The 27197-nt window shown below is 35.3% G+C and overlaps 1 protein-coding gene and 1 non-coding gene across 2 annotated transcripts in view; one reads left to right on the top strand and one right to left on the bottom strand.

Moving 5' to 3' along the window:
• Kif4a (kinesin family member 4A) overlaps window positions 1-27197 on the bottom strand; it is a 127713-nt gene that overhangs the window by 27061 nt on the left and 73455 nt on the right. The window contains 2 exon segments of the mRNA XM_047536619.1: window positions 6301-6414; window positions 6895-6978. Of these exon segments, the coding sequence (XP_047392575.1) occupies window positions 6301-6414; window positions 6895-6978 (198 nt within the window).
• Trnat-ugu (transfer RNA threonine (anticodon UGU)) lies at window positions 9700-9773 on the top strand. The gene has a single exon. It is a non-coding gene; the product is annotated as a tRNA-Thr (tRNA).

The following is a 27197-nucleotide window of genomic DNA, read 5'->3' as shown; positions in this document are numbered from 1 at the left end:
TGAACCATAAATCAGAAGACATAAGGATCATAACTACTTATGCCCCAAAAAACGGCACATCCATGTATGTCAAACAAATCCTTCTCAATTCCAGGAACCAATAGAGTACAACACAATAATTCTGGGTGACTTTAACACACTACTGTCACCACTGGATAGATCTTCCAAACAAAAACTGAACAAAGAAACCACAGAACTCAATAACACAATCAATAACTTAGACTTAACAGACATATATAGAATATTCCATCCATCAATGAGGAAATACACTTTCTTCTTAGCAGTACATGGATCCTTCTTTAAAACAGACCATATGTTATGCCACAAAGCAGCACTTAGTTAATACAAAAAATAGAGATACTACTTTGTATTCTATCAGATCATAATGGAATGAAATAGAAATCAATGATAAAATAAAAAACAGAAACTATTCTAACACCTGGATACTAAATAATATGCTATTGAATGAAGCATGGATAACAGAAACATCAGGAAGGAGATAAAAAAATTCTTAGAGGTAAATGAGAATGATGATACAACATATCAAAATCTCTGTGACACTATGAAAGTAGTACTAAGAAGAAAATTCATTGCATGGATGGCATTCAAGAAAAGAGTAAAAAGTCAACAACTAAATGATCTAACATTATATCTCAAAACCCTAGAAAAAGAAGAACAGAACAACACCAAAAGTAGAAGACAGGAAATAATTAAAATTGGAGCTGAAATCAATGAAATGGAAACAAAAGAAATAATTCAAATATTGACAAAACAAAAAATAGGTTCTTTGAAAAAGTAAAAAAAAATAGATAAACCCTTAGTCACACTAACAAGAGAAGGGAAGAGAAAACTCAAATTACTAAAATTCGTGATGAAAAAGGAAATATCATGACAGACACCATTGAAATACAAAACATAATTAGAAGGTACTCTGAAAATCTATACTCCAACAAAATAGAAAATCTTGAAGACATCAGTAAATTAGTTCTAGAGACATATGATACTCCCAAACTGAATCAGGAGAACATACACAATTTAAACAGATCAATTTCAAGCAATGAAATAGATGAAGTCATCAAAAGCCTACCAACCAAGAAAAGCCTAGGACCAGATGGAGTCTCAGCTCAGTTCCACAAGATCTTCAAAGAAGAACTTATAACACTATTCCTCAAAGTATTCCATGAAATAGAAAAGGAGGAACCCTTCCAAAATCATTCTATGAAGCTAGTATCGCCCTGATACCAAAATCAGACAAAGATGCATCAAGGAAAGAAAACTTTAGACCAATATCTCTGATGAACACAGACGCAAAAATCCTTAACAAAATTCTGGCAAATTGCATACGAAAACATATTAAGAAGATAGTACACCACAATCAGGTGGGGTTTCAATCCTGTGGATGCAAGGTTGGTTCAACATCTGGAAATCAATAAATGTAATTCATCACATCAATAGACTTAAGGTTAAGAATCATATGATTATTCAATAGATGCTGAGAAAGTGGTTGATAAAATACAACACCACTTCATGCTCAAAACACTAGAAAAAATAGAGATAGTAGGGACATGTCTCAACATATTAAAGGCTATCTATGCTAAGTTCATGGCCAACATCAATCTTAAAGGAGAAAAAATGAAAGTATTTCCTCTAAAAATTGGAACAAGACAGGGATGCCCTCTTTCACCACTTCTATTTAACATTGTGCTTGAAATACTGGCCAGAGCAATTAGACTGATCAAAGAAATTAAAGGGATACAAATAGGAAAAGAAGAACTGAAGCTATCACTATTTGCCAATGACATGATTCTCTATTTAGAGGATCCAAAAAACTCCACCAGAAAACTTCTAGAACTAATAAATGAATTCAGCAAAATAGCAGGACTTAAAATCAACACTCATAAATCTAATGCATTTCTATTCCTAAGTGATGAATCCTCTGAAAGAGAAATTAGGAAAACTACTCCATTTACAATAGCCTCAAAAAAAAAAAAGTACTTGGGAATCAACTTAACAAAAGAGGTGAAAGACCTCTATGATGAAAACTACAGAACACTAAAAAAATTTTTAAAAATCTTAGAAGATGGAAATATCTCCCATGTCCTTGGATAAGCAGAATTAATATTATCAAAGGCACTATACAGATTTAATAAAATCCCAATTAAAATCCCAGTGACCTTCCTCATAGAAATAGAGAAAGCAATTACGAAATTCATCTGGAAGAACAAAAGACCCAGAATAGCCAAAGCAATCCTGGGCAGGAAGAGTGATGCAGGAGGTATCCCAATATCAGACCTTAAACTCTACCATAAAGCAACAGTAACAAAAATGACATGGTATTGGTACCAAAATAGACATGTAGACCAATGAATGGTACAGAATAGAAGACACAGAGACAAACCCACATAAGTACAGTTATCTCATAGTAGACAAAGGTGCCAAAAACACAATGGAGAAAAGATAGCTTCTTCAACAAATGGTGCTGGCAAAACTGGAAATCCATATGCAGTAAATGAAATTAAACCCTTATCTCTCATCCAGTTCAAAACTCAACTCAAAATGGATCAAGGATCTAGGAATTAGACCTGAGACCCTTCACCAAATAGAAGAAAAAGTAGGCCTGAATCTTCATCATGGTGGCTTAGGACCAGACTTCCTTATTAAGACCCCCAGAGTGTAAGAAATAAAATCAAGAATCAATAAATGGAATGGATTCAAACTAGAAAGCTTTTTTGCAGCAAAGGAAAAAATAATGTGAGAAGAGAGCCTACAGAGTGGGAGAATATCTTTGCCACACACACTTCAGACACAGCACTAATCTCCAAAATTTATAAAGAACTTAAAAAACTTTACACCAAAAATACAAAGGACCCAATCAATAAATGGGCTAAGGAACTGGGCAGACTCTTCACAGAAGAAGATATATAGGTGATCAACAAATATATGAAAAAGTGCTCATCATCTCCAGTAATTAGAGAAATGCAAATCAAACTACCCTAAGATTTCATCTCACCCCAATTAGAATGGCTATTATCAAGAACACAAGCAACAGTAAGTGTTGGTGTGGATGTGGGAAAAAGGGCACACTCATACATTGCTGGTGGAGTTGCAAACTGGTACAACCACTCTGGAAAACAGTATGGAGATTCCTCAAAAAACTTGGAATGAACCCACCATTTGATCCAGTTGTCCTACTCCTCAGTTTATATCCAAAGGACTTAAAATTAGCATACTACAGTGATGCAGGTCATCAATGTTCATAGCAGCTCAATTCACAATAGCTAGATTGTGGAACCAACCTAGATGCCCTTCAACAGATGAACGGATAAAGAAACTGGAATATTATGCAGTCATAACGAATAATAATATTATGGCATTTGCAGATAAATGGATGGAACTGGAGAATATCATGCTAAGTGAAATAAACCGAGACCAAAAAACCAAAGACCAAATGTTTTCTCTGATAAGTGAATGAGGATACAAAATGAGGGGGGAAACTGAGGGGGAGGGTAAGAAAAGAATGCAAGAATTTTGGATTGTGTAGAGGGAAATGGGGCAGGAGGGGTGGGAAAGGAAAGATAGTGGACTGAGACAGACATTATTACCCTATGTACGTGTATGATCACACAAATGTTATGAATCTATATTGTGTACACCCACAGAAATGAAAAGTTGTACTCCATTTGTGTACAATGAATAAAAATGCAGTCTTTAAAAAAAAAAAGAGAAGAAACAATTGTGTCCAAACAATTGAAAATGAAAATAAAAAACATAATTTCCAATATAAAAATATGAAAGATTTTGGGATATGTTTGACAAAAGATGTATGACATTTGTACACTAAAAACCAAAATATTGCTGAAAGAAAGTGAAAACCTAAATAAATGAAAGATGTACCAGATTAATGGATAAAAGAATCAATATTCTTATTATGTCAATTCTCAAATTTTGTGTAGTACTAATCAAACTCTTAGAAGGCTTTTTTATTTGTAGAAATTGATACACTGATTCAAATTTTATATGGAAATGCAGAGGACCTAGTTTTCCCCAAAATAACAACTTTAGAGGACTTATACTACTGATTTCAGGACTTATTGTAAAAGGACTATATTAAGATATTTTGGAATTGGCATAAAACTAGGCATGTAGATGAATGGAATAGAATTTAGAAATATATATACGGACATTTCATTTCAGCAGAGGTATTATGTCAAAACGTATCATATATTCACGTGTAAAACTTAAAAATATACAACTTCTAGAAGGAAACTTAGGAGGAAATCTTAGTGACCATTGTTTTGGCTAAGATTTCTTTTTTTAATTTTTTTGTGGTATTAGGGATTAAACCCAGTGGTACTCTATCATTGATCTACATCTCCAGGCCTTTTTAATTTTTATTTTGAGACAGGGTCTTGCTAAGTTGTTGAGGCTGGCCTCCAACTTGCAAATCTCCTTCCTTAGCCTCCCAAGGGGGACTATAGGTATGCACTGTCATGCCTGGCTAAAGATTTCTTACATAGGACAGAAAAATATGAAATATAAAAGAAAAATCATCAATAAATGGAATGATATCAAAAATAAAAAGCTATACTATTTGAAAGACTCTGTTCCAAAATGAAAAATAAGTCACAGCCTAGGAGAAAATAAAAAGCATGGATGTCCTCTGTTGGATATATATATATAAAGAATTCTAGCTTGGTAATAGGAAAAAAGATAAATAATCCAATTTTAAAATGGGGAAAATATTTGGACAGACATTTCCTAAAATAAAATATAGACAAGGCAAATAAACACATGAAAATATGCTTAACATCATAAGTTATTAGGAAAATGAAAATGAAAACCACAATGAGGTACCACTATTTACTCACCAGAACAGCTAAACTTTAAATGATTGAGCATACCGGACCAGATCAGTACATAAATGTTCAGTGGTAGAGCACTAGCTAGCATGTTCAATCCCCAGCATGAGAAAAAAATAAAATGGGTTAAAAAAAAAAAAAAGATTGACCTTACACTGTGGAATTGTATGTGTGTGTGTGTGTGTGTGTGTGTGTGTGTGTATAGGGGGGGGACTGGTTTTAAAAAACAAAAGATTGCTGGGTGTGGTGGCACATGCCTGTAATCCCAGCAAATGGGGAAGCTGAGGCAGGAGGATTATGAGCTCAAAGTCAGCCACAGCAACTTCATGAGGCACTTAGCAACTCTTTGGTTAAGCAACCCTGGGTTCAATTCCTGGTACCAAAAATAAATAAATAAACGAATAAATAAATAAATAAATAAATAAATAAATAAATAAACAACCATACTAAGTATTGGTGAGAATGTGAGCAACTAGAACCCTCTACATTGGTAGAAGGAATGTAAAATGATACAACCAACTTGCAAAACAATTTCGCAGTTGTTTAAAAACTAAAACATACATTCACCATAAAAGAAAGCAATACCAGTCCTAAATATTTACTCCAAAGAAATAAAAGCACATATGTCCACATGAAGCCCTGTATATAAAGTTCAGTACAATATTTCTAATAGCCCCAAACTGAAAACAAATAACTATCAACAGGGGAATGGATGAACAAATTATGGTGTATCCATACAATGAATAGGATATCACTCAACAATAAAAGAAATGATATATGTAATCATACATATATCTCAAAATAATTATGATGAATAAAAGCCAGAAAAATGCATAATATATTCTCATATTTATAAAACTCTAAAAAATAAAAACTAATCTATAGTGACAGAAATCAGATTAATTGGGGATCCCAGGTAAACACCCTTGAAAGGGGAGTAGGAGAGTATCAGGGATGGGAAGAAGGGATTACAAAGAAAGTTTGGGGCAATAGTGGACACTGTCACTATCTTGACTATGGTGATAATTTGCCGGGTACAGACATGCATCAAAACTCACCAATTTGTACATTTTAAATACGTACAATTTATTGCATGTCAAGCATGCCTCAATAAATTTGTTAAAGAAGTAACTGAACCTCAACATGAGCAAGGATAGAAAGGGTCCTATAGGGGCTGGGGAGATAGCTCAGTCAGTAGAGTGCTTGCCTTGTAAGCACAACGCCCTGGGTTCAATCCCCAGCATCACCCCCCAAAAAAGGAAAGGGTCCTATACTCTTGGTCTTTAACAACTGTTTAAAGATATTCATATGTTTTAGGAAATAAGGCATTCAGGTAGAACTTCAAATTTGGTCGTATTTATTTCTAAATCCAAAGAAAACCATTCCCCACTATTTTGTATCCTCAGCATACAAGAGAAATGGTAGTCCAACCTGCCCATACCTTCACTCTAGCTGCAACACCTTCCATTCCACGGCTCTGAGTCTCTTTCCTCTTATCTGCGACTTCTCGTTGCTTTTGGAGAGCATCCTTAAGACGCTTGTTGGCAGCTGCTGCCTAAATAAAATGGCACATAGTTATGTTGAATGAAGGGTAATAAGAATATTTTCCGGCATATTTTCAGTATATTGGTAAGGAAAAAAAAGTTCTAGGTTTGAATTCCTATAGGTACCAGGATTATAAATCTCCCTGGATATAAAACTGATGAATAGTTACTGTGTTAGCACACAGGGGAGGAATATATTTCAAAGCAGTTCTAAAGACTGGAAATGCCATATATCAATATTACTCTGTGTTTTTTGGAAAGAAGTCCAATTAGAAAAAAAAATCCTTATTTAAATAGTACCATTTTCCATCAGAGTTTAATCTGCTCAATTCATAGCATATAAAAAGAGATCAAGATTTAAGAATTACTGGTCAAGATTGATGAGCCTGGTTTCTTAGGACATTGGCTCTTTTAAAGGATATTATTTTGCCAACATCTAAGCTTGAGGATTATAATACCTTTGATCCAGCAGACTGGATTTTCTTACCTACCTCCTCAGTTTTACGTCTGAGCACATTGGACTGTTTCTGGAAGTTTCTTTCAAGTTTGAGCAGCTCATATTGCCTCTTACGGTCCTGATAAGAAAAAAAGTCAGATCTTAATTCTTATTGAGGTAGATAAAAGAATACCTTATAATATAACTAAGATGTTATTCAAGACCTCCTTGATATGCAAGGCTAAATTCAATAATACAGTGAACTGCCTTCATCTTCTCTTATCAGAGTTAAGAACAGGTAGTTCTAGCTGGGCATGGTGGTGCATGCTTGTAATCCCAGCTATTTGGGAGGCTGAGGCATGAGGATCACAAGTTTGAGGCCAGCCTCAGCAATTTAGCAAGACCCTATCTCAAAATAAAAATTTTAAAAAGGCTGGGAGTGTAGCTCAGTGGTAGAGTACCTCTGGGTCCCGTCCTCAGTATTGAAAGAAAGAACCAAAAACCCTGTTAATTCTATAAACCATGTTTGTATGTACAGCAAATGTGTTTTTTTTTTTATCAGTTTTTTGCTCTATGGCCAAATTCTTGAAGTCTCAGTCTTAAGTCAATTAGATATAGCAAAAATAGTGAGACCTGGAGGGAAACTTAAAGATCATCTGTCTATAAACATTGATGTGACTGTGTCACTGTAACTTGCTGATTTTAAGTCCTTTGGGTATAAACTGAGGGATGGGATAGCGAATGGAACCATCAAATGATGGTTCCATTCCAAGTTTTCTGAGAAATCTCCATGCTGCTTTCCATAATGGTTGCACCAATTCCCACCAGCAATGTATGAGTGTACCTTTTTCCCCCATCCTCACCAACATTTATTGTTGCTTGTATTCTTGATAATTGCCATTCTGACTGGAGATGAAATCTTAGAGTAGTTTTGATTTGCATTTCTCTAATTGCTAGAGATGTTGAATACTTTTTCATAAATTCGTTGATTGATTGTAATAGATAAAGAAAATGTGGTATATACACACAGTGGAGTATTACTCAGCCTTAAGGAAGAATGCAATTATGGCATTTGCTAGAGAAGTCATGCTAAGCAAAGTAAGCCAATCCCAAAGAACCAAAGGCCCAATGTTTTCTCTGATATGCAGATGCTAATTCACAATAAGGGAGGGCTAGGGAAGAACAGAGATACTTTGGACTATGCAAAGCAGAGTGAAGGGAGGAGAGAGGGTATAGGGATAGTAACAACAGTAGAATGAATCAGACATTATTACTCTATGTGCCTATATAACTACACGACTGGTAAGTTTCTACATCACGTACAACCAGAAGAATTAGAAGTTATACTCTATTTATGTATGATGCCTCAAAATGTACTCTACTGTCATGTATAACCAATTAGAACAAATAAAAAAAAGTTTTTTAAAATCATCTGTATAATAAACTGTCTCTTCCACATAGGTAGTTATTGGCAGAGCCAGGACTCAGGTCTCCTGATAAATGTATCACAAAACCCAGTGGTTGGCAAAAAAGAAAAAAGCCTATCATACAGCCAACCACCTATAAAATTAAGGTAACCTGAAGCTAAAGAAGAGGTTTTTCATTCCAGAACGAAACCAGCTTATTACTTATGTCATCTCTACTCAAAGATTAAAGATCAAGAACAAGAAATATTATTCAATATTGCTTGCTTCAACTGACCACACAATATTTAACTACTTTGATTTCTTGACCCGTTCCCTATTTTATTAATTCACTAAGCTCCTTTTCACTTCCCTTGTTTCTTATCCAATCCAGATGACCTACTGAGTCATTCTAGTTACGTCTTTGCCAGCCTACTAGAACAGTTCATTTCATGCAACCCATGTACTATTTACACATTAGGCACTAGGATATGCAGATTAACATTGTATGGTTACTATACTTACAGACTACTAGAGAATATAAACAACATACAATTATAATAAAACATAATATAGTGTTGATGAGAAATCAAGGAAAACACAGCCAGGAGATCAAAGTAATCAAGTGAAAAGAGAAAACCCAACACTCTTCTCACTACCAAACTTCTTGAAAGAGAGTCTCTTTAATGCTTCCACTTGTCATTATTGTTTGTTCCATATCCCCTTGTTAATAGTTCCTACCATTATCCTGAATTTTACTTATTATACTCAGTGGTCGTCTTATAGTGCCTGTCTTCTTTTGCTTCTATCAGCATCATTAGCACTCCCAAAAACTGTCACACAGCATCCTAATTCTTTTCAATCTTACAAATTTCATTGTCTTCATTTTCTTACACATGAAATAAAGACATTCTCGTCTTAGCCTTCTTTTCTATATGTTCTCCATCTCACTGGTCTCACTACTCATGTGATTTCAATTTTCATATTTATGTAAGACGCCTCCCTAACCACTACATCCAGCCCAAACTCTCCCTTGAACTCAGCTAACATTATTCAATATCTTTTAGGTCACTCTGTCCCACAGACTATTCTCCTAAAACCAGCTTCTTCACTTGGAACTAGCTGTTTCCTCTGACTTTCTAGTCACTCAAAAACATGGAGTAATTTTTTATGTTCTCTTTACTGCTTCATTTTTTGAAAGTCAGGTTTTATATTCATTATTATAAAAATCATTCAACAAATATTGAGTGCTTAATCTATGCCAATCACTGTTCTAGTCACTGGGAATACATAAATGAACAAAATAAAGATCCTTGCCAATGTGGAGTAAACATTCCTGTACATAGTAAACCGGTAGATGATTTATAGATATGCCTGCAAAAAAGTTTTATTAAGATAGAATTCACATATCATACAATTCAGTCATTTAAAATATAAGATTCAATGGTTTGGGGGCTGGGGAGATAGCTCAGTCGGTAGAGTGCTTGCCTTGTAAGCACAAGGCCCTGGGTTCGATCCCCAGCACCCCCCAAAACAAAAAAAAAAAAAAAAAAAAGATTCAATGGTTTTTGACAAATTTATAGAGTTGATATAATGAACATCACAATCAGTTTTAGAACATTTTCATTTTGTGACTCACTTCTTTTGCTTAGCATATTTTCAAGGTTCACCCATGTTGTAGCATTTTTCAATGATTTCTCTTTATGGCTCAATATTCTACTGTACGGACATAATATATTTCAGTTATCTATCACATGATAGACATTTGGGTTTTCCCCACTTTGGGCTATTATGAACACTGTTCTCTGAACATCTGTGTGTAAGATTTACATGGACATATGTTTCCATATCTCCTAGGCAGATAGAACTAAGAGTGGAATTATTGGATCACATGCTATCTCTATATTTATTTAACCTCCTAAAGAGCCAAACTGTTTGGCAAAAGCAGCTGTACCATTTTCTCAACCCACCAGCAACGCATAAAATTTTCAACCTCTTCACATTCATGCCAATAGTTATTATCTGTCTCTTATTCTACCCATCTTTGTGGGTGTGAAATGGAATCTTGTTGTGGTTTTGATTTGCATTTCCCTGTTGGCAAATGACATTGAGAACCTCTTTGTTTGCTTATTGCTTTGCTCGTTTTAAACACAGGTTAATTGTATTAATGAGTTGTAAGAGTATATATTCTGGATATAAGACCCTGATAACAAAATGATTTGTAAATATCTTCTACCATACTGTGGATTGACTATTCACTTTCATGATGTTTACAGGGCAGATTTTAATTTTGCCAAATGTAATTTTTTCTTTGGCTGTTTGTGCTTTAGGAGTCATATCTACAAAGACCATTGCTTAATCCAAAGTCACAAATGCTTTCTTCTGAGAGATTGGTAGTTTTAGCTCTTACATTTAGATTTTGATCTATTTTAATTTTTGTATGTGGTGTGAGGCAGGTTGGAACTTCATTATTTTGCACAAGAATATCCACTTGTTTCGCACCATTTGTTGAAAAGACTATCCTTTCCTTATTGAATTATCTGGCACCAGTGTTGAAAATCAATTGGTCATAAACGTATGAGTTTATTTCTAGATTCTCATTTCTATTTCACTGATCAAGACCTATCCATAAACTGTACCACACAGTCTTAATTATCGTAGCTTTACAGAAAGTTTTGAATTCAGGAAATGTGACATCTCAAAATTTGTTGTTCCCTTTGATTGCTTTGATTTTTCTGGGTCCCTTGCATTTCCATATGAATATCAGGATCAGCTTGTAGATTTCTGTGAAGTATCCAGATGCACTTTTGATTGGGAGTGTGTTGAATCTGCAAATCCATCTAAGGGGTACTCCATCTTTAGAATATTAAGTCTTTCTATCCATGAACATGAACTATTATTTATTTATTTAGGTTTTCTTTAATCTATTCAATGTTTTGTAGCTTTTGGTGTACAAATTTTATGTTTTTTTAAATTATTTTTTTAGTTGTGGATGAACCTTTATTTATTTATATGTGATGCTGAGAACTGAACCCAGTGACTCACTTGTGTCAAGCAAGCACTCAATCACTGAGCTATAATCCCAGCCCCAATTTTACACTTCTTTTGCCAAGTTTCTTCCAAATATTTTATAAATGGAATTGTTTTCTTCTTCTCCTTTTTTTTTTTTTGGTACCAGGGATTAAACCCAGGGGTGGTTAGCCACTGAGCCACATCCCTAGTCCTTCTAAATTTTTATTTTGAGACAGGGTCTCACCAAGTTGCTTAGGGCATCGCCTAGTTGCTGAGGCTGGCTTTGAACCTGTGATCCTCTTGCCTCAGGCTCCCAAATTGCAGGGATTATAGTCGGGCCTAGCATGGAATTGTTTTCTTAATTTCACCTCCAAATAGATTTTCTTATATTGATTTTGTATCTTGCAAAATTGCAGAACTAAGATATTAGTTCTAATGGACTTTTAGTGAATTCTCTAGGATTGTCTACAAACATGAATATGTCATCTGCAAACAGAGATAGTTTTGCTGGTTCCAGGGAAATGTTGGATAGAACCTCCAGGGAAATGTTAAATAGAAGTGACTAGAGGACAATCCTTCTCTTGCTCCTGATCTTAGGGGGAAATTTTTGTCTTTCATCGTTAAATATAATGCTAGCCATGGGTTTTTCAAATATATCCTTTATCAGGTTGAGGAAGGAATATATCCTTCTATTCCTAGTTTCTTGAGTAAAAGTTTTTATGATAAAAGTGTGTTGAATTTTGTCATATGCTTCTTCTGCATCTACTCAAGAGGATCATGTGGTTTTTGTCTTTTGTTCTACTGATATTACATTAACTAATTTCCAGATATTAAACAAGCTTTCTTGCATTTATCATATAAACTTCACCTGGTCATGGTGTATCATTCTTTACATGTGTTGCTGGATTCAGTTTGCTAGTATTTTGTTGAGGATTTTCACACCTATATTTATGAGATACTGGTCTGTAGCTTTATCATGAGGTCTTTGGTTCTGATACCAGGGTAACACTCGCCTCATAGAATGAGTTGGGATGTGTTCCTTTTGCTTCTATGTTTTGGAGGAATGAATTAAAAATCAGTATTATTTCTTCTTTAAATGTCTGATAGTACTTACCATTGAAGATGTCTAGGCCTCAGTTTTTCTTTGCAGAAATTTCTATTTATTTTTATTATTTGTTCTTTTTAGTTATATATGACAGTAGAATGTATTTTGAAATATACATACATGGAGTATAACTTCCCATTCTTGTGGTTGTACATGGTGTGGAGTTACACTGGTCATGTATTCACACATTAACATGGGAAAGTTATGTCTGATTCATTCTACTATCTTTCCCCATTCCTATCCCTGTTCCCTTCCCTCCACACCCATCCACAATCTGGTGAACCTCCACTCTTCCCTCCTGCCTATTGTGAGTCAGCATCCGCATATCATAGAGAACATTTAGACTTTGGTTTTTAGGGATTGGCTTATTTCACTTAGCATGGTAGCCTCCGGTTCCATCCACTTATAGGCAAATGCTATAATTTCATTCTTCTTTATGGCTGAATAATATTCCATTGTGTATATGTACCAAATTTTCTTTATCCCTTCATCTATTGAAGGACACCTAGGTTGGTTCCATAACTTAGCTATTGTGAATTGAGCTGCTATGAACAGTGATGTGGCCTAACCATATAGTATGTTGATTTTAAGTCCTTTTCATATATGCTGAGTGGGATAACTGGGTGAAATGAAGCTTCCATCCCAAGTTTTCTGAGGAATTTCCATACTGCTTTCCATAGTGGTTGCACCAATTTGCAGTTCCACCAGCAATGTAGGAGTGTAACTTTTTCCCCACATCCTTACCAACATTTATTTTTGCTTGTATTCTTTTAAAAATTTTTTTGTTGATGGATCTTTATTTTATTCATTTATTTATATGCAGTGCTGAGAACTGAACCCACTGCCTCACATATGCTAGGCAAGGGCTCTACCATTCCAGTCCTTGTTGCTTGTATTCTTGATAATTGCCATTCTGACTGGAGTGAGATGAAATCTTAGTTTTAATTTGCATTTCTCTAATTGCTAGTGATGTCAAACATCATGGCTCTTGTGTTTTCATTGATTAGATAAGTTTATGGGTAATTGATTGATTTATAGCCAACATCGTCCTCCGGCAGTTAACCCTTTTCTCATCCACACGGGACATGGCTGAGAGACCCCCACATTTGGCGCCTGAATAGCGACTGTTCAAGAGGATTTTAGAAGAAAAAATAAAGATAAGGTGTTTATAATATAAAGCTATTCCCCGCCCTTTACGCTACAGTCATTTCCCCGCCTCCCAAATTACAACCTAGCTTGTCAGTCTGTGAACATCCTAGCTAGCCATTGGTTCATCAGTCAGCTTGCAAGTATTCTTCTCCGCTATTGGTTCCTGCCAGTCTGCGAGATTCCGATATCTGGGAGAAGCTCCTAAGCCATCTCTCTTCTTTTCCTTCCTTCTAGCCCCAAGAGGATGCTCTAGTCGTGTGCTTAATAAAATCTCTGGTGTGAGTTCCCGTGTCCAGAGTGGCTTTCTGGGTGCTGTTGCTGGGCCGCAACTCAGACAGGGCACACAGAGCACCTGCTCCCCTGGATTTAAGGGTCTGAGCTGCTTTGGGACCCAAGTTGAGCAGCATTTTTCTTACAGTGTTGGCCCCTTCCCCAGGGGAAGCATGCGTGTGTGAATAAGTTTATTAGTAAGAAGGGAAAGAAAATTTAATTGTGTGATGTTAAGCCTGGGGAATGTGCTCTCTACAGAAAGAGAAATAAAATTCATTAAGCTTTATTCAATATGTAGCCAGAGTGAAAATTCAGTGGAAAGAATGCAACTCCTACAGTTCTTGAAATGTAAAGGGAGACATATTCACTTTAAATACTGCAGACTGGATCAAGCAGGTCTGCCCGTGTCTCTGACTATATGAGACTGAGACCTAACTTGGCTGAGATAATGTGCAAAAGTTTAGAATCCTGAGAAGGAAAGATCCTAATCAGGAAATCAGGGAAAATCTCTAACTTAAGAAGGGGAAATTACTTGGCAAGTTTCCTAGTTTAAATTGTGTGTTCCCGCCACAGCTTCCAGCCCTCCAGAAACAGCATGGTTTCTGCTCCCGGGTGGGAAAGATGGAAGGCAGCAGACAGGAGAGCATGCTCCTAGAGAACCTGGCTGCTCCCTGCACAGGCAGAGCCCCTCAGGGCCAGGTCAATCAAGATGAGAGGAGAAATAGCACAGGGATTGGAAGCACAATGGTACAGGCTTTGAGAATTTTTAAAACATGCCTAGGAGCACAATTGAAAATGTAGAGAGAGTTTGGACTGTAATAGAAACTTACTTTTATTTGGACTAAGATGTTGATTTATGGACTTTGGGAGATTTAATCACGGGACTTAGAAATGCTATTAAGAGCTTTAAATCTAAGAGTCAGAAATATTCATCCTCCAGGACCTCTTTGTCTTCTGGGAAAATATTAAAGTTTTTAGTAGTTAAGCAGTTCCCCATGGACAAAGAGATACTGAAGGGTGGGGGCAAAATCTCTATTCAGAAGACTGGAAGGCATTCAGGTTTAGAGGAGGATGAGTTAGCATGAGACCTCTGTAATTTGCCTTTGAACTGTTCTTTTCCAGTGACTCACCTTGCCCCAACTGTGAAGAATTTGGAAACAACATGGCAGAACCCCATGGTTTTCGCAGGTTCATTTCTAGCCCCTCCCCTCTGCTCTCCTACATTTTTTTGGAGGTGCTGGGGATCGAACCTAGGGCCTCATGCTTGCAAGGCAAACACTCTACTGACTGAGCTATCTCCCCAGCCCTCTCCTACATTTTAAAACTAACTCTTCTTAATTCTACAGCACAAGAAGAAAAAGAAAATTAAAATCTTAGCTACAATCTTCGACTTCTCTACTCCCTGGAATTCCTGCTCAAACCAGTAATTTTTCCTCAGCTCCTTCCAGATCTCATTGAAGGCTTACATTAAAATGTAAATGGAAGAAGAGTTTCACTGTTGCTGAGTGACACATGGAACAACAGAATGCACCAGATTTAACAATAAGGAGATCTTAAATCTCCAACCACAATATTTATATACTAGCTCTATTGAGCTCTCAGGTAAGTGAAATATATGGGAAATCTGTTGGGCCCATTTCCCAGGTCCACCTTTAATATACCCAAAGATGTGGACTGGAGAATCAATCTCAATATTTACTGATATTCATATGATGGGAGGTTTAAAAAAAGCTCTATCATGCTATAATTAATGGCCATTATCATTTTTTCTTCTAGGACTCTCGTTTTGTTTTTCTTAAATACTATATTTTTTGAGCTCACAATTTTGATCCTACATACCTAGGTTAATGATTTTTTGATCAGTTCTATTTTTATTCAACACTAGAGTTATTTTTCAACACCTGTTACATTGCAATGGAGATAAAAGCTACAAGGCCTTTACTTTTGTAATATGTGTATATTCTGTTGTCTGATATCGTGTTGTCTGTCTATATATGTGCATCCAAATATAATGCTCATAAAATTAAAATTTAAAAAATGGATCCAGATACCTTTAATTCACATGATTTAAAAGGTTCAATTTAAATTGGGTAAACAAATGAAAGTAAAATGTCTTTGAAATTACTTACCTCACAAGTCTCTAGGTGGTCAGATTAATATCTATAAAATGTCTAATATCAATTGTTTTTAGGACTTTTCTTCCACAGGAAAGAGATGGCAGATACTATTCAATACACTTGTCTGATATCTTGGTTTTTACAGTAAAATCAGTAGATTTGACATGTATGGGATTACTCAAATGTGTTTGTTAGAGACATCTGATTAATTTACAAAGTTAAAATGTTAATTATTAAATAACATTTAGTACTCTTAACTTCTTATATTCCATGGGGTACTTAAACATTATTGGTGTCTTCATAGATTGGTAAATAAAAAGGGTTTAAAATTGCTTTGTGTCATCACTAAAAACAAGGTTATTAAAGTTAAGCCCTAACAGGTACAATTCTATATACAAAGGATTCCAAAAATTTCAACTGTGTTTCAATTAGAGTACTGCATATGACAAAGCATTTCATATTATTAAAATCGAGTAATTTATCTAAAGTCAGAAATTTTATAAGAGTTGTTTCAAAATGTGAACAAAAGGGGTCAACAGATATGAAAGAGAAAATAAAAGGTTCTCAGTATGGAAATATATTTAGTAGAGGGGAAAAAAGATGTTTCTGGGTAAGAAAGTGCTTATGTGATGAAATACATGAGGGTTTAAGTAAGACCTAAGAAAGTCTGTGTGTAAGTAATGGGCAAATTTCAACAAGTTTGCATGTAAATAAGTTGGTTATATGTATGTGAGACAAACAGTTAAAGTTATTTAAGGTTTTTCCCAAAGGTCAAATATTAATGGGCTGATAGAAACCAAAGTATAATCTATATGTTAAAATGACAAGGATTTCTTTAAAAACACTAATTTACTCTTAACATTGTGTCTGTTAAGTTTTATTCTTTAGAGCAATTAGTCTTAAAAATTGGGGTTTATACAATTATGGTTAAACAACAACTGTTAGAGTATTGTACTACGTTACAGAGTCTAAATTTTTCTTTAAAAACTAAATTTGGCTAACATAAATGTGTCAAGGTAATTGTGAAATGGTCATTGTTTGTATATTAAATGCATTCATACTTTCCAAGTATATAAGCCTTTAAAGCAGAAAATTTATCAAGCTGCTATTCTCTAAGCTAAACTTATCTGTAATGGTAATTTTAAATTTATAAGAAAAGTAAATTTTATTGGGGACTTATTTCTATTATTTAAGGTTCTATTATAGGACCTGTTATCAATAGGGTATATATAAAATTTGTTACTTTTTACACTGATAAAAATTTTAAATGTAAATGTATTTCTAAAAGTTAGTGAGAGCTTGATTTGTTTAAAGGTCAATATCATGAAACATAAAATCATTTTGCCACTTTGTCACATGAAAGGAAAGTTAAAAGTTCTCTTAGACTTTCTTTGATTCATGTTTTACATATAATATTAAATTGTGTTAACTAATGTTCATATAGACTCAGGGAACAATATACATAAAATTCTTAAAATTTTAAGAAAGAGGCAAAGATCAGCATCAGAACTAGAACACTTTACCTAAGATTTGTAAAAAGCCCCGCCTTATCTGAAATAAGGCTCTGCCTCCCACCCTGCTGCATGTCAGAATGGCTCCAAAATAATCCAGACTTCAGCTTATTTAAAGTTATATTCAAAAGATTATTTTTCATTGTAAAATTATTGTGATCTCAAACAGGGGATATAATGTATAGCTCAGCCAAAATTCAAGATAGCTATTACACAAACTAAATGTTTTATTGTTGTTAATTCCATTTTGTATTTTCCTTGTAAACTCTAATGAAGTTCAGGACTCTTACTTTATGACTGGTGAGAATGGCTTGCTGGGTGTTTAAGATCAAACTTAGATTAAAATACAGGGGCCAAGAACACCATTATTTGGCTCTTGTCCTCTATGTCAGCTGGAACCTAGGGAATGGGAGAGCTTTTCTAAGGAGTTTTGCAACTCTGGGCCATATGACCTCCCATTCAGGGAGATTAATGCTACCACTAGAGGATGAAAAGTCAACCAGTGCACCTGATGCAAAGAGGAGGGTCACTGAAAAAGGGAGACATCCTGCATGCTTCCAAAGGAAGTCACCTCGTCAAGAAGCCTCTACCTAGCAAATGGCACTAAAGGAGCTAAGAAGCTGCTCTCAAGTTCTCCTTGAGTAACCCCTGTGGGAACTCAGCTGACCCTTAACAACAGATAAGAACAAGGTCAATTTGACCAGTTTGATCTTGAATGCCTAGCAAAACAGTTAAAACCAAAACATAGCCATTCCTGGGCATTTAGAAGAAGAAACAATAGTTGAACGTAACTGAAGACGTATGCTTATGTTAGCCCCAAGGATAAATAAGACTGGAGGCTACTAAAGAGATTCTTAGGCAGGAGTGCCAGATAACCATCAAGAGAAACTGCCCGAGTCAGAAATTTTTGATCATTTAAACATCTACAGATCTTCCTAAACAGGACCATGCCTGCTAAATTGCCTACAGAAGTTCCTACAAGATCAGATACACAAGTTCCGGAGCTGGAGGACACACACAAGTTCACCAACCAATCAGCCAATCAACTGCTTCTCCTTCAAGACTACCAGCCCCTGACACCCAAAGCCAAGACCTGTGATTCACTATTGACACCTCTGGCTCCAAAAACTCTGCTCACACCTAAAGCCCTCCCTAATCCTCTATTTTAACAGGAATGAGACTTTTCACCCCTAACCAGCAGGAAGAAGCTACAGAAGAAAGACCATTGTCCCACACCCAGTATCTATAAAAACAAAAAGGGAAAAATGTTGGCATCAGACCTGCTCTTTTGCTGTCGTCATTATTCTGCCTCCCCCACACCACTTTACAACCCAGATTGTTAGCCCGCAAACTTCCTAGACAGTAATTGGTCTAGATTGTTAGCCTGCGAACCTCCTCGCCAACCATTGGTTCGTTGTTATTAGCCTGCGAAATTCCACTACTTAATAGCTCCCCCGCCATTCCCCCCGCAGGGAGACACTGCCTGTCCACTTAATAAAATCTCTTACATGAGTTTCCATGTCCGGAGTGGTTTCTGGGTGCTTTCACTAAGGAACTAGGCAAACAGTTATTTCTTGTTTGATGATAATGTGGTTCCTATATATTTTAATGTATTCTATCTGTTTCTATCTGTTCCCACATTCATTTTATCTAGGGGCATGATTCTGTTAAGATGCTATGGCCCCTGAAAGTTAAGTTTTAATAGAATGATTGAGATGAAAGTAAATGCTTTAACAACTACTATTACCAATATCAGTAATGAGCCTTGTGCTCTCTAATTTAAACAAAGGCTTAAATGCCATGATTGTAAGCATGTCTGTGTTGCTGCAACTAAATATCATACTTCCCATTGGGACTAAGAGATAATTAAGAATCATCTAATGGACACTTGACATAGCAATAATAGCCTGGATCTTATAAAATCTCATCACCACATCCAGGATATTAAAAAAGTAAAGTTGATCTCAGATTCTGCATTTCTGGTTCACCAAATACTTCCCAAATTGAATGGCATAATATTGGAATGATATGCTTGCTATTAATTCTTTTTGTATCATGGTAATAGGTTGCCATACCCTCAGAACCAAGATGAGACCTTGCAGCAGCTCTCAGAACCAAGAGACAGAACCTCAAAATAATTTCCCATCATTTGCATTTTAGAAAATAAATAAGAGGGAGATGTGGGAAACCATCCTTATCTAGCAGAATCAGACTAGGTTGAGCCTGATGACGCAGAGGTCTGACTTCCTGGAACTAGCAGACACAGAGGGGGTGGGGTATGTGGCGCTGTGGGAGTGGTTCCCTGTCTGGTTCTGTAATAGTCCCCCTACGAAAATGGCTCCCCTAACTCCACCCTATCCTGTTCATCACAGAAGCCCCTCCAGTTCCAGGCCCCTTTACCTGTGTGAATATAAATAATAGAGTTCAGCTATTCCATGTTGTTAGAGGCCAGATCTGGTATGGCCAGCCCCATCACGCCCCCTCTCATTTAAAAGGCTCAAGTGTGTTTATTGATTAGATAAGTTTATGGGTAATTGATTGATTTATAGCCAACATCGTCCTCGGGCAGATAACCCTTTTCTTATCCACAGGGGACGTGGCTGCGAGACTCCCACAGTCTAGTATGAGATAACTGTATTTGTGTGGGTTTGTCTCCGTGTCTTCTATTCTGTACCACTGGGCTTCATGTCTATTTTTGTGTCAATATTATGCTGTTTTTGTTGCCATAATTCTGTAGTATAATTTAAGGTCCGGTATTGTGATGCCTCCTGCTTCACTTTTCTTGCTCAGTATTGCTTTGGCTATTCTGGCCTTCTTATTTTCCCAAAAGAATTTTATGACTCTTTGCAGGAATTTTTGAACTACTAATTTAATATTTTGTTACAAGTCTAACATGATTTTCATTTTCTTCTTAAGTCAATTTTAGTAATTATGTCTTTCAAGGAATTCATCTATTTCATTTGTGCTATATAATTTGTTGCCATTCTGTTGTTCATGGGAATCCTTTCCATTTGCAAGACGGGTAGTGATATGCCTTCCTTTATTCCTAATGTTAATAGCTCGACTCTTAAGAGGTTCCATTCATGGCCAGCAAATAAAACCAGGCTTTGTTGAGCTATCAGACACAGAAATCTGGCTCTTAGGAACTGACAATCATGAGATTGTTCCAGATTGCCTGGAGTATGTGGTTTTGGTGAAGATTAGTTTGCCCCTCAGAATTTGCAGGCCCTTCAGGGATGACCCGCTAAACCATAATGGCTTACTTAACTCCACCCCATCCTGTTTCTCACGCAAGAAGCTCCTTCCAGTCCCCCTTTGATCTGTGCAGCTCCTTGATTTTGTTAGAGCCAGACCCTTATGAATGACTGGTCACTCCCCACCCCCATTCAAAAGATAATTATCTCCTATTGTTTTTTTCTATTAAATAAATTTCTTAGTAATTAGTTCACAGCCAGCCTATCCCTATGACAGGAACCCTTTTCCTTGCCCACGCAGGATGTATGGCAATAGACTCCTCTCATTTTCTTATTAAGTCTACTTATCCATCAGTATTTATTGATCATTTCAAAGGAATGCTTTTTCATTTATTTTCCCTATTTTTTTACTTTCTCTAATTCATTAACTTCTGTCCTAAATATTTTAATATGTCCTTCCAGTTACTAGATTTTAATTTCCTCTTCTTTTCCTCAGTGCTTTAAAGTGGAAAGCTAGATTATCGATTTGTTTGGTTTCATTCCCTTTTTATTTTTATTTTTGGCAGAGGTACTTTACCACTGAGCTATATCCTTAACCCTTTTAAAACATTTTTAAAAAATTTGAGTCAGTAAGTTGCCCAGGCTGTTCTTGAAAATGTGAGCCTCTTTCCTTAGCTTCCTAAGTAGCGTGATTACAGGTATGTGCCACACATGGCCTCTTCATTTTTTAATATAGGCATTAACAACTATAAAATTCCCTCTACACTGCTTTTGCTGTATCCCATAAGTTTTGGTAGGTTGCCTTTGCTTTTATTAATCTCAAAGTATTTTATAATTTCCCTGTGACATCCTTTTTGACTATTCAGCACTGTGTTATATATAATTCCTCAAATTTGTGAATTTCCAAATTTCTTCTATTGACTCTTAATTTCATTCCCTTGTGGTTGGAGAATAGACTTTGTATTGTTTTGATTCTTTAAAATTTATTCAAGGTATATTTTACAGCTTAGCATATGATCTGTCCTGGAGAACATTCTATGTGCACTTCAGATGAAGGTAAGTCCTATTTTTGTTAAATGGAACATTCCACGGATGTCTGTTAGGTCTGGTTTATAGTCTAGTATCGTATGCAAACTATAGATTGATACTCTTTACAAATATAGTTGTGAAATCCTAGGTTATAGCATTACTGAAGACACTGATATTCTTGTCCATCATGTGTCCAGTTGAACTATCCATGATTGAAGACTCCAGATATTAGTGTTGGTTTCGGCTCAGTTCTCAGTGCTTGCTTCATATATTTTGGGGCTCTGTTGTTTGGTGTCTATGTATGTTCACAGTCATGTACCACATAATGACATTTTGGTCAATGACAGATTATATATATGATGATAGTTACATCATATTATACAGGAGCTGAAAAATTACTATCAAGTGACATCATAGTGCAGCACATTACTCACATGTGTGTGCTGTGTAAGCTTACTACACTGCCAATCATATAAAAATATAACATAAAATTATGTCTTGATAATGATAATAAAGGACTATGTTACTGGTTTATGTATTTACTATACCATATTTTTATCATTATTTTAGAGTACACTTCTATTACAAAAAAAAGTATGTGGTCTCACACATTTTATGCTTACTGTGTCTTTGATCAGCTTATACCATACAGGTTTGCGTAAGTATACGTATACTCTGATGTTTGAAGAATGATGAAATCACCTAATGATGCATTGTTCAGAATGTATCCTCATTGTTGAGTTACATCTGATGAAAACTGTTACATATTCCTGATGGATTGACCCTTTATGTCCCTCTTTATCTCTAGTAACATTCTGTGTTTTAAACTATTTTGTCTGGTGTCAGTACCGTCACTTGAGATTTTATGGTTGATGTGTGAATGGTAGATCTCTTTCTATACTTCTACTTTCAATTTATTTGTACCTTTGATTCTAATGTGTGTCCTCTATGGAGAGTATATCTTGTTATAGATCTTTTTTTATCCTACTCTGTTAATTTCTGCCTTTTGATTGTTAATCCAGTCATATTTAATGTTATAATTTTCCATTCATAAAACTTAAAATGGATTAATTTAAGGGGAAATGCTCTTTTCCTTTAATATTAACTCAAATAAACATGAATATATTGGATTAAGTTCATAAAACACAAAAGCAAGACAAAGTACACTACTTATATTTTATTACAGAAATAAAAGTGGTAAAAAGTGATTTATCTTTTCTAATAAACAAAAGTAGTAAATTTATTTAATCCTAATAAAATTTCTCAAATGCTTGACTCAAGCAAGAAAATAGTCTGGCAATTTCTAGTTTGAGAGAGTGACAGTTTCAGTTTTTGGTTTCTCTCTGGGCCTTATTCTACATAATTTCATTTTTTCAAGGTATATATGGGCTGCTTCCTTTTGTTTTTACTAGTATTTTCCTTACTTATTTCATAAAATACAGAGGTAGAACAGATCTCCATATCTCAAAAGAGCATATGCTGGTAGGACTATAATAATACAAATAGCAGGGAAAATTTCCTGCTTTTCTTAATTATTAGAAAGTCATTTATCTCTCTGCAGGCACATCTACAGCAATATTTGTACCACATATTTAAAATTTCCTGCTGGGCATGGTGGCACATGACTATAATTGCAGCATCTAGGGAGGTCAAGGTAGGAAGACCACAAGTTCAAAGCCAGTCTCAGCAACTTAGTGAGGCCCTAAGCAACTTGGTGAGACCCTGTCTCAAAATAAAATACAAAAAGGACTGGGGATGTGACTCAGTGATTAAGTGCCCCTGTGTTCAATCCCTGGTACCAAATAATAATAATAATAATGATAATGATAATAATAAAATAAAATTTCCAACCTGACAGTGCAATATAAAATGGGGGAATGACAAAGGGAGAAATCAATAGATTATAATAATAAATGGCCTAAACCAATTCTCTTATGTTACAAAGCTTTTATAATTTTCTTAATATAAAAGTATTTACTGTAGTTCAAATATATAAACTGAACATTAAAACATCACAAAGTTAAACTCCAGAAATAACAGTTTAACATTCAAACAGGAGTACAATTTGCTGGGAACACCCAGAAAAGTAATCTTTTTTGTTTAAATGAGATTATTGATAAAGATTATCTCATGACAAATAAAGTGTGTTTCACCAGCAGTTCTATTCTGGCCTATATCTTAATGACTGTGATTCCAAACTTGAGAAGAAATTGCTAAATAAATCTTCTCTTAGGCTAAATAAGACTTGGCCAATAATTCAAAGGAAATAATCAAGTCATCTAAGTTAAAAAAATTAAATTGCTCTTTAGAGATGAAGAAGCATGTCTATTATCTCTGGAATATAAAAAAATTTAGTGTTTCACTCACTTTATAAAAAAGCAAAACAAAACAAACCTCAGCTTAGGTGTTCTTGGAATCTGACACTTGCATCTTTCAAATTCAAATCATAAATGCTCTTTAAAAATCTTCCACGTACACTACTATTAGCAAGAGTATCATCAGAAGTCACAGACTTCTATACCCCATAAAAGGATTATCTTTTTGTTTCAAGGTTTTAGATTTCCTAGAAACAGCTCATATTTGAGAATGTCTGTTAACTATGCCACACAAAGAAAATAAATATTTCAAAAGGGTTCTCTGTTCAGAAACTGTTCACAAGTGCTTCTCTTTATCAGTTTTACAATAGTTTCATTAATGTACATCTATCTAAAAGCCTGAAAATTGGCTCATGCAAGCATTTTGAATTAGTAGATTTCTCCTGTGGAAGGGTACGCAGTATTATTTTGTCTTGTGAGCTTGGAACCCTTGCAATCCATGGTCAGCATCATATGCCACCATCACTTTATGTCTCTCCTCTTTTACACAGTCCAGTATAAGATAGCCTTTAGCATTTTGTAAAATTCTGTCTATATCTTTTAAGTGCTGGTCATATTCTTGGATTAGCTTCTTGAACTCTGATTCTTTGATAAACAGAGTACTTCATTTGCAGGACTGCCAATCCCAGTAACTTCCACAAGCTTTCACTTTTACATTTGTCACTAAATAAATTGGGTATTATAAATCTGGTCTCTTTCTAAAGTGTCCTGAAGTCAGCTTTGATTGTGATATACTTGTTTCTGTTATCTTTTTCAAATTCATCAAATATTTCTTTGACCTTTCACTGAGGAGAAATTTAAACACCAAAAATCTTCCTTAATAATTTGTTTTTATTTCTTTCCACCTGGAAATTAACAGGTAATCACAGAAATCTCATCCAAAAGATGCCTAAAATGTTCACTTCTGTGGCAAGTGCTTTACCATGTTCATTAAGCTTGTCATTCTTTTATTTCACAAAGACCTAGATTCCTAGATTCCCAGGGGCTATCTTTTTAGAGTCCTCTGACTATCAGAACACATAGAGTAATGTGTAATACTGAGGAGTAATGCAGAAGGACTTTTCAAGAAACTTTCAGGATATCTACCAGATTAGATCTCCAGTTCTACATTGCATAGTGTGTGTGTATGTGTGTGTGTGTGTGTGTGTTTTGGGGAGGGTACTGGGATTGAACCCAGAGGTGCTCTACCCCTAAGCTACACCCCTAGTCCCTTTATTTTGAGACAGTGTCTCACCATGTTGGCAAGGCTGGCCTTGAGATCCTCTTGCTTCAGCCCTTACAGTAGCTGGCATTCTAGATATGCAACATCACACCTAGCTGTAATACTTTTTAAACATATTTATTGAGATATAATTAATATGTCATACATTAAAAAATCTACAATTCATCTGGGCATGGTGGAGCATACCTATAATCCCAGTGGCTCAGGAGGGTGGAGGCAGCAGGATTTCAAGTTCAAAGCCAGCCTCAGTAACTTAGTGAGAATCTTTCTCGAAATAAAAAAATAAAACAGGGTGGGGATGTGGTCAGTGGTTAAGCATACCTGGGTTCAATCCCCAGCAACAAAAAATAAAATAAGATAAAAATTCAATGGATTTGATTATATTCACAGAGTTGTACAATGAACACCACGCTCTAACTTTAAGATATTTCTATCACCCTGAAAAGAAACTCCATATACATTAGCAGTTTCTCTCCATTCCACTCACAGTCCTAGGGAGCCATTGATCTTTCACCTATTCTGAACATTTCATATAAAAAGACTCATACCATATGTGATCTTTTGTGACTGGCTTTTTTCACGTAACAATATTTTCAAAGATCATCTATGTGTAGCATGTATCAGTCCCTTATTTATTTTTATTGCTGAATAATACTTAATTTGTGAATATACCACATTTATTTATCCATTTATCAGTTGATGAATAATTGGATTATTTCCACTTCTGGCTATTATGAATAACAGGTACTATGAACATTCATATGTAAGTTTTTTAATAGAAATGTCTTCAATTCTTTTGGCTATAAGCCTAGTAGTAGAGATTCTAAATCATATAGTGTCTTTGTTTAACATTTTGAGCAACTGATAGTCTGTTTTCCAAAGTGGCTGCTCCATTTCACATTCCAACTAGCAGTTTCAGTTTCTTTGCATTTTCATCAACAAGTGTTACTATTTTAATTATACCCATTCTAGTGGATGTGAAGTGACTATTTCATTGTGATTTGACTTGCATCTCCCTGATGATTAATCGTCTAAAGCATTTTTTCAAGTGCTAACAGGCTACTTGTTATAGTGGGGTTTTTTTGTTTGTTTCTTACAAACACTAGTGACTCAGAAACATTTTCAAAACTCTGGGTATTTTCCAGCATTAAGGCAATGGTTTTGATGTGCTTTGCTTTGCACTCTGATGTACCATGATATATCTTCTGAATCTTCTGATATTTTGCCAAATTTGGACTGTCCATTGTCCATTGCCTAAACTCAACAAAACACATGTAAGCTTTGAACAAAATTTAGAATAATGATATAGTTAAGATTTTGTGGCAGTCTGGATGTGGCTCAGTGGTAGAGTGCTTGCCTAGCATGTAGGAGGCCCAGGGATCCATCCCCAGTACTTCAAACAAAAACCAAACAAAAAAGAATTGGTTAAAGCAAGTGTTTTCTCTAACTCCTTGAGCTGCTTATTGCCTGAAGCAATTATCAGCTGAATTATATCCTCTTTGGTGGCATTTCTGTTTCTTTCAAATTCTTCCTTTAATAGCCCTTCAGGTATTAGTGGTCAGCATAAATTGGAATGTGTCAAATTGCTTGGGAAATCTTTCATCTTTACCATTTGTGTCAATGGGGGTAAGAAGGATGTGGCCACATGGACCACAATAGGGTATGCCATTGGAGCACATAATGTTACTGATATTGTTGAATTTATGTTTTAATGTTTGCTTTTTGTTTTCTGTATGTTCCATACTTTTTGTTCTCATGTTCTTTACTGCTTTCTTTTTGCAATAATGAATATTTTCTAATTTAATACTAATTCCTTAATGATTATTTCACTATATCATGAGTTCTTTTCTTTTTTCATTTAGACAAGGACTTTTTTATTATTGTAAACAAATGGGATACATGTTGTTTCTCTGTTTGTACATGGCGTAAAGGCATACCATTTGTGTAATCATAAATTTACATAGGGTAATG

This window comes from Sciurus carolinensis, chromosome X (assembly GCF_902686445.1).
Source record: "Sciurus carolinensis chromosome X, mSciCar1.2, whole genome shotgun sequence".
In the NCBI taxonomy this organism is placed as follows: Eukaryota; Metazoa; Chordata; class Mammalia; order Rodentia; family Sciuridae; genus Sciurus; species Sciurus carolinensis.
The sequence above is the reverse complement of the archived record's forward strand: the minus strand, read 5'-3'. Positions and strand labels throughout refer to the sequence as shown.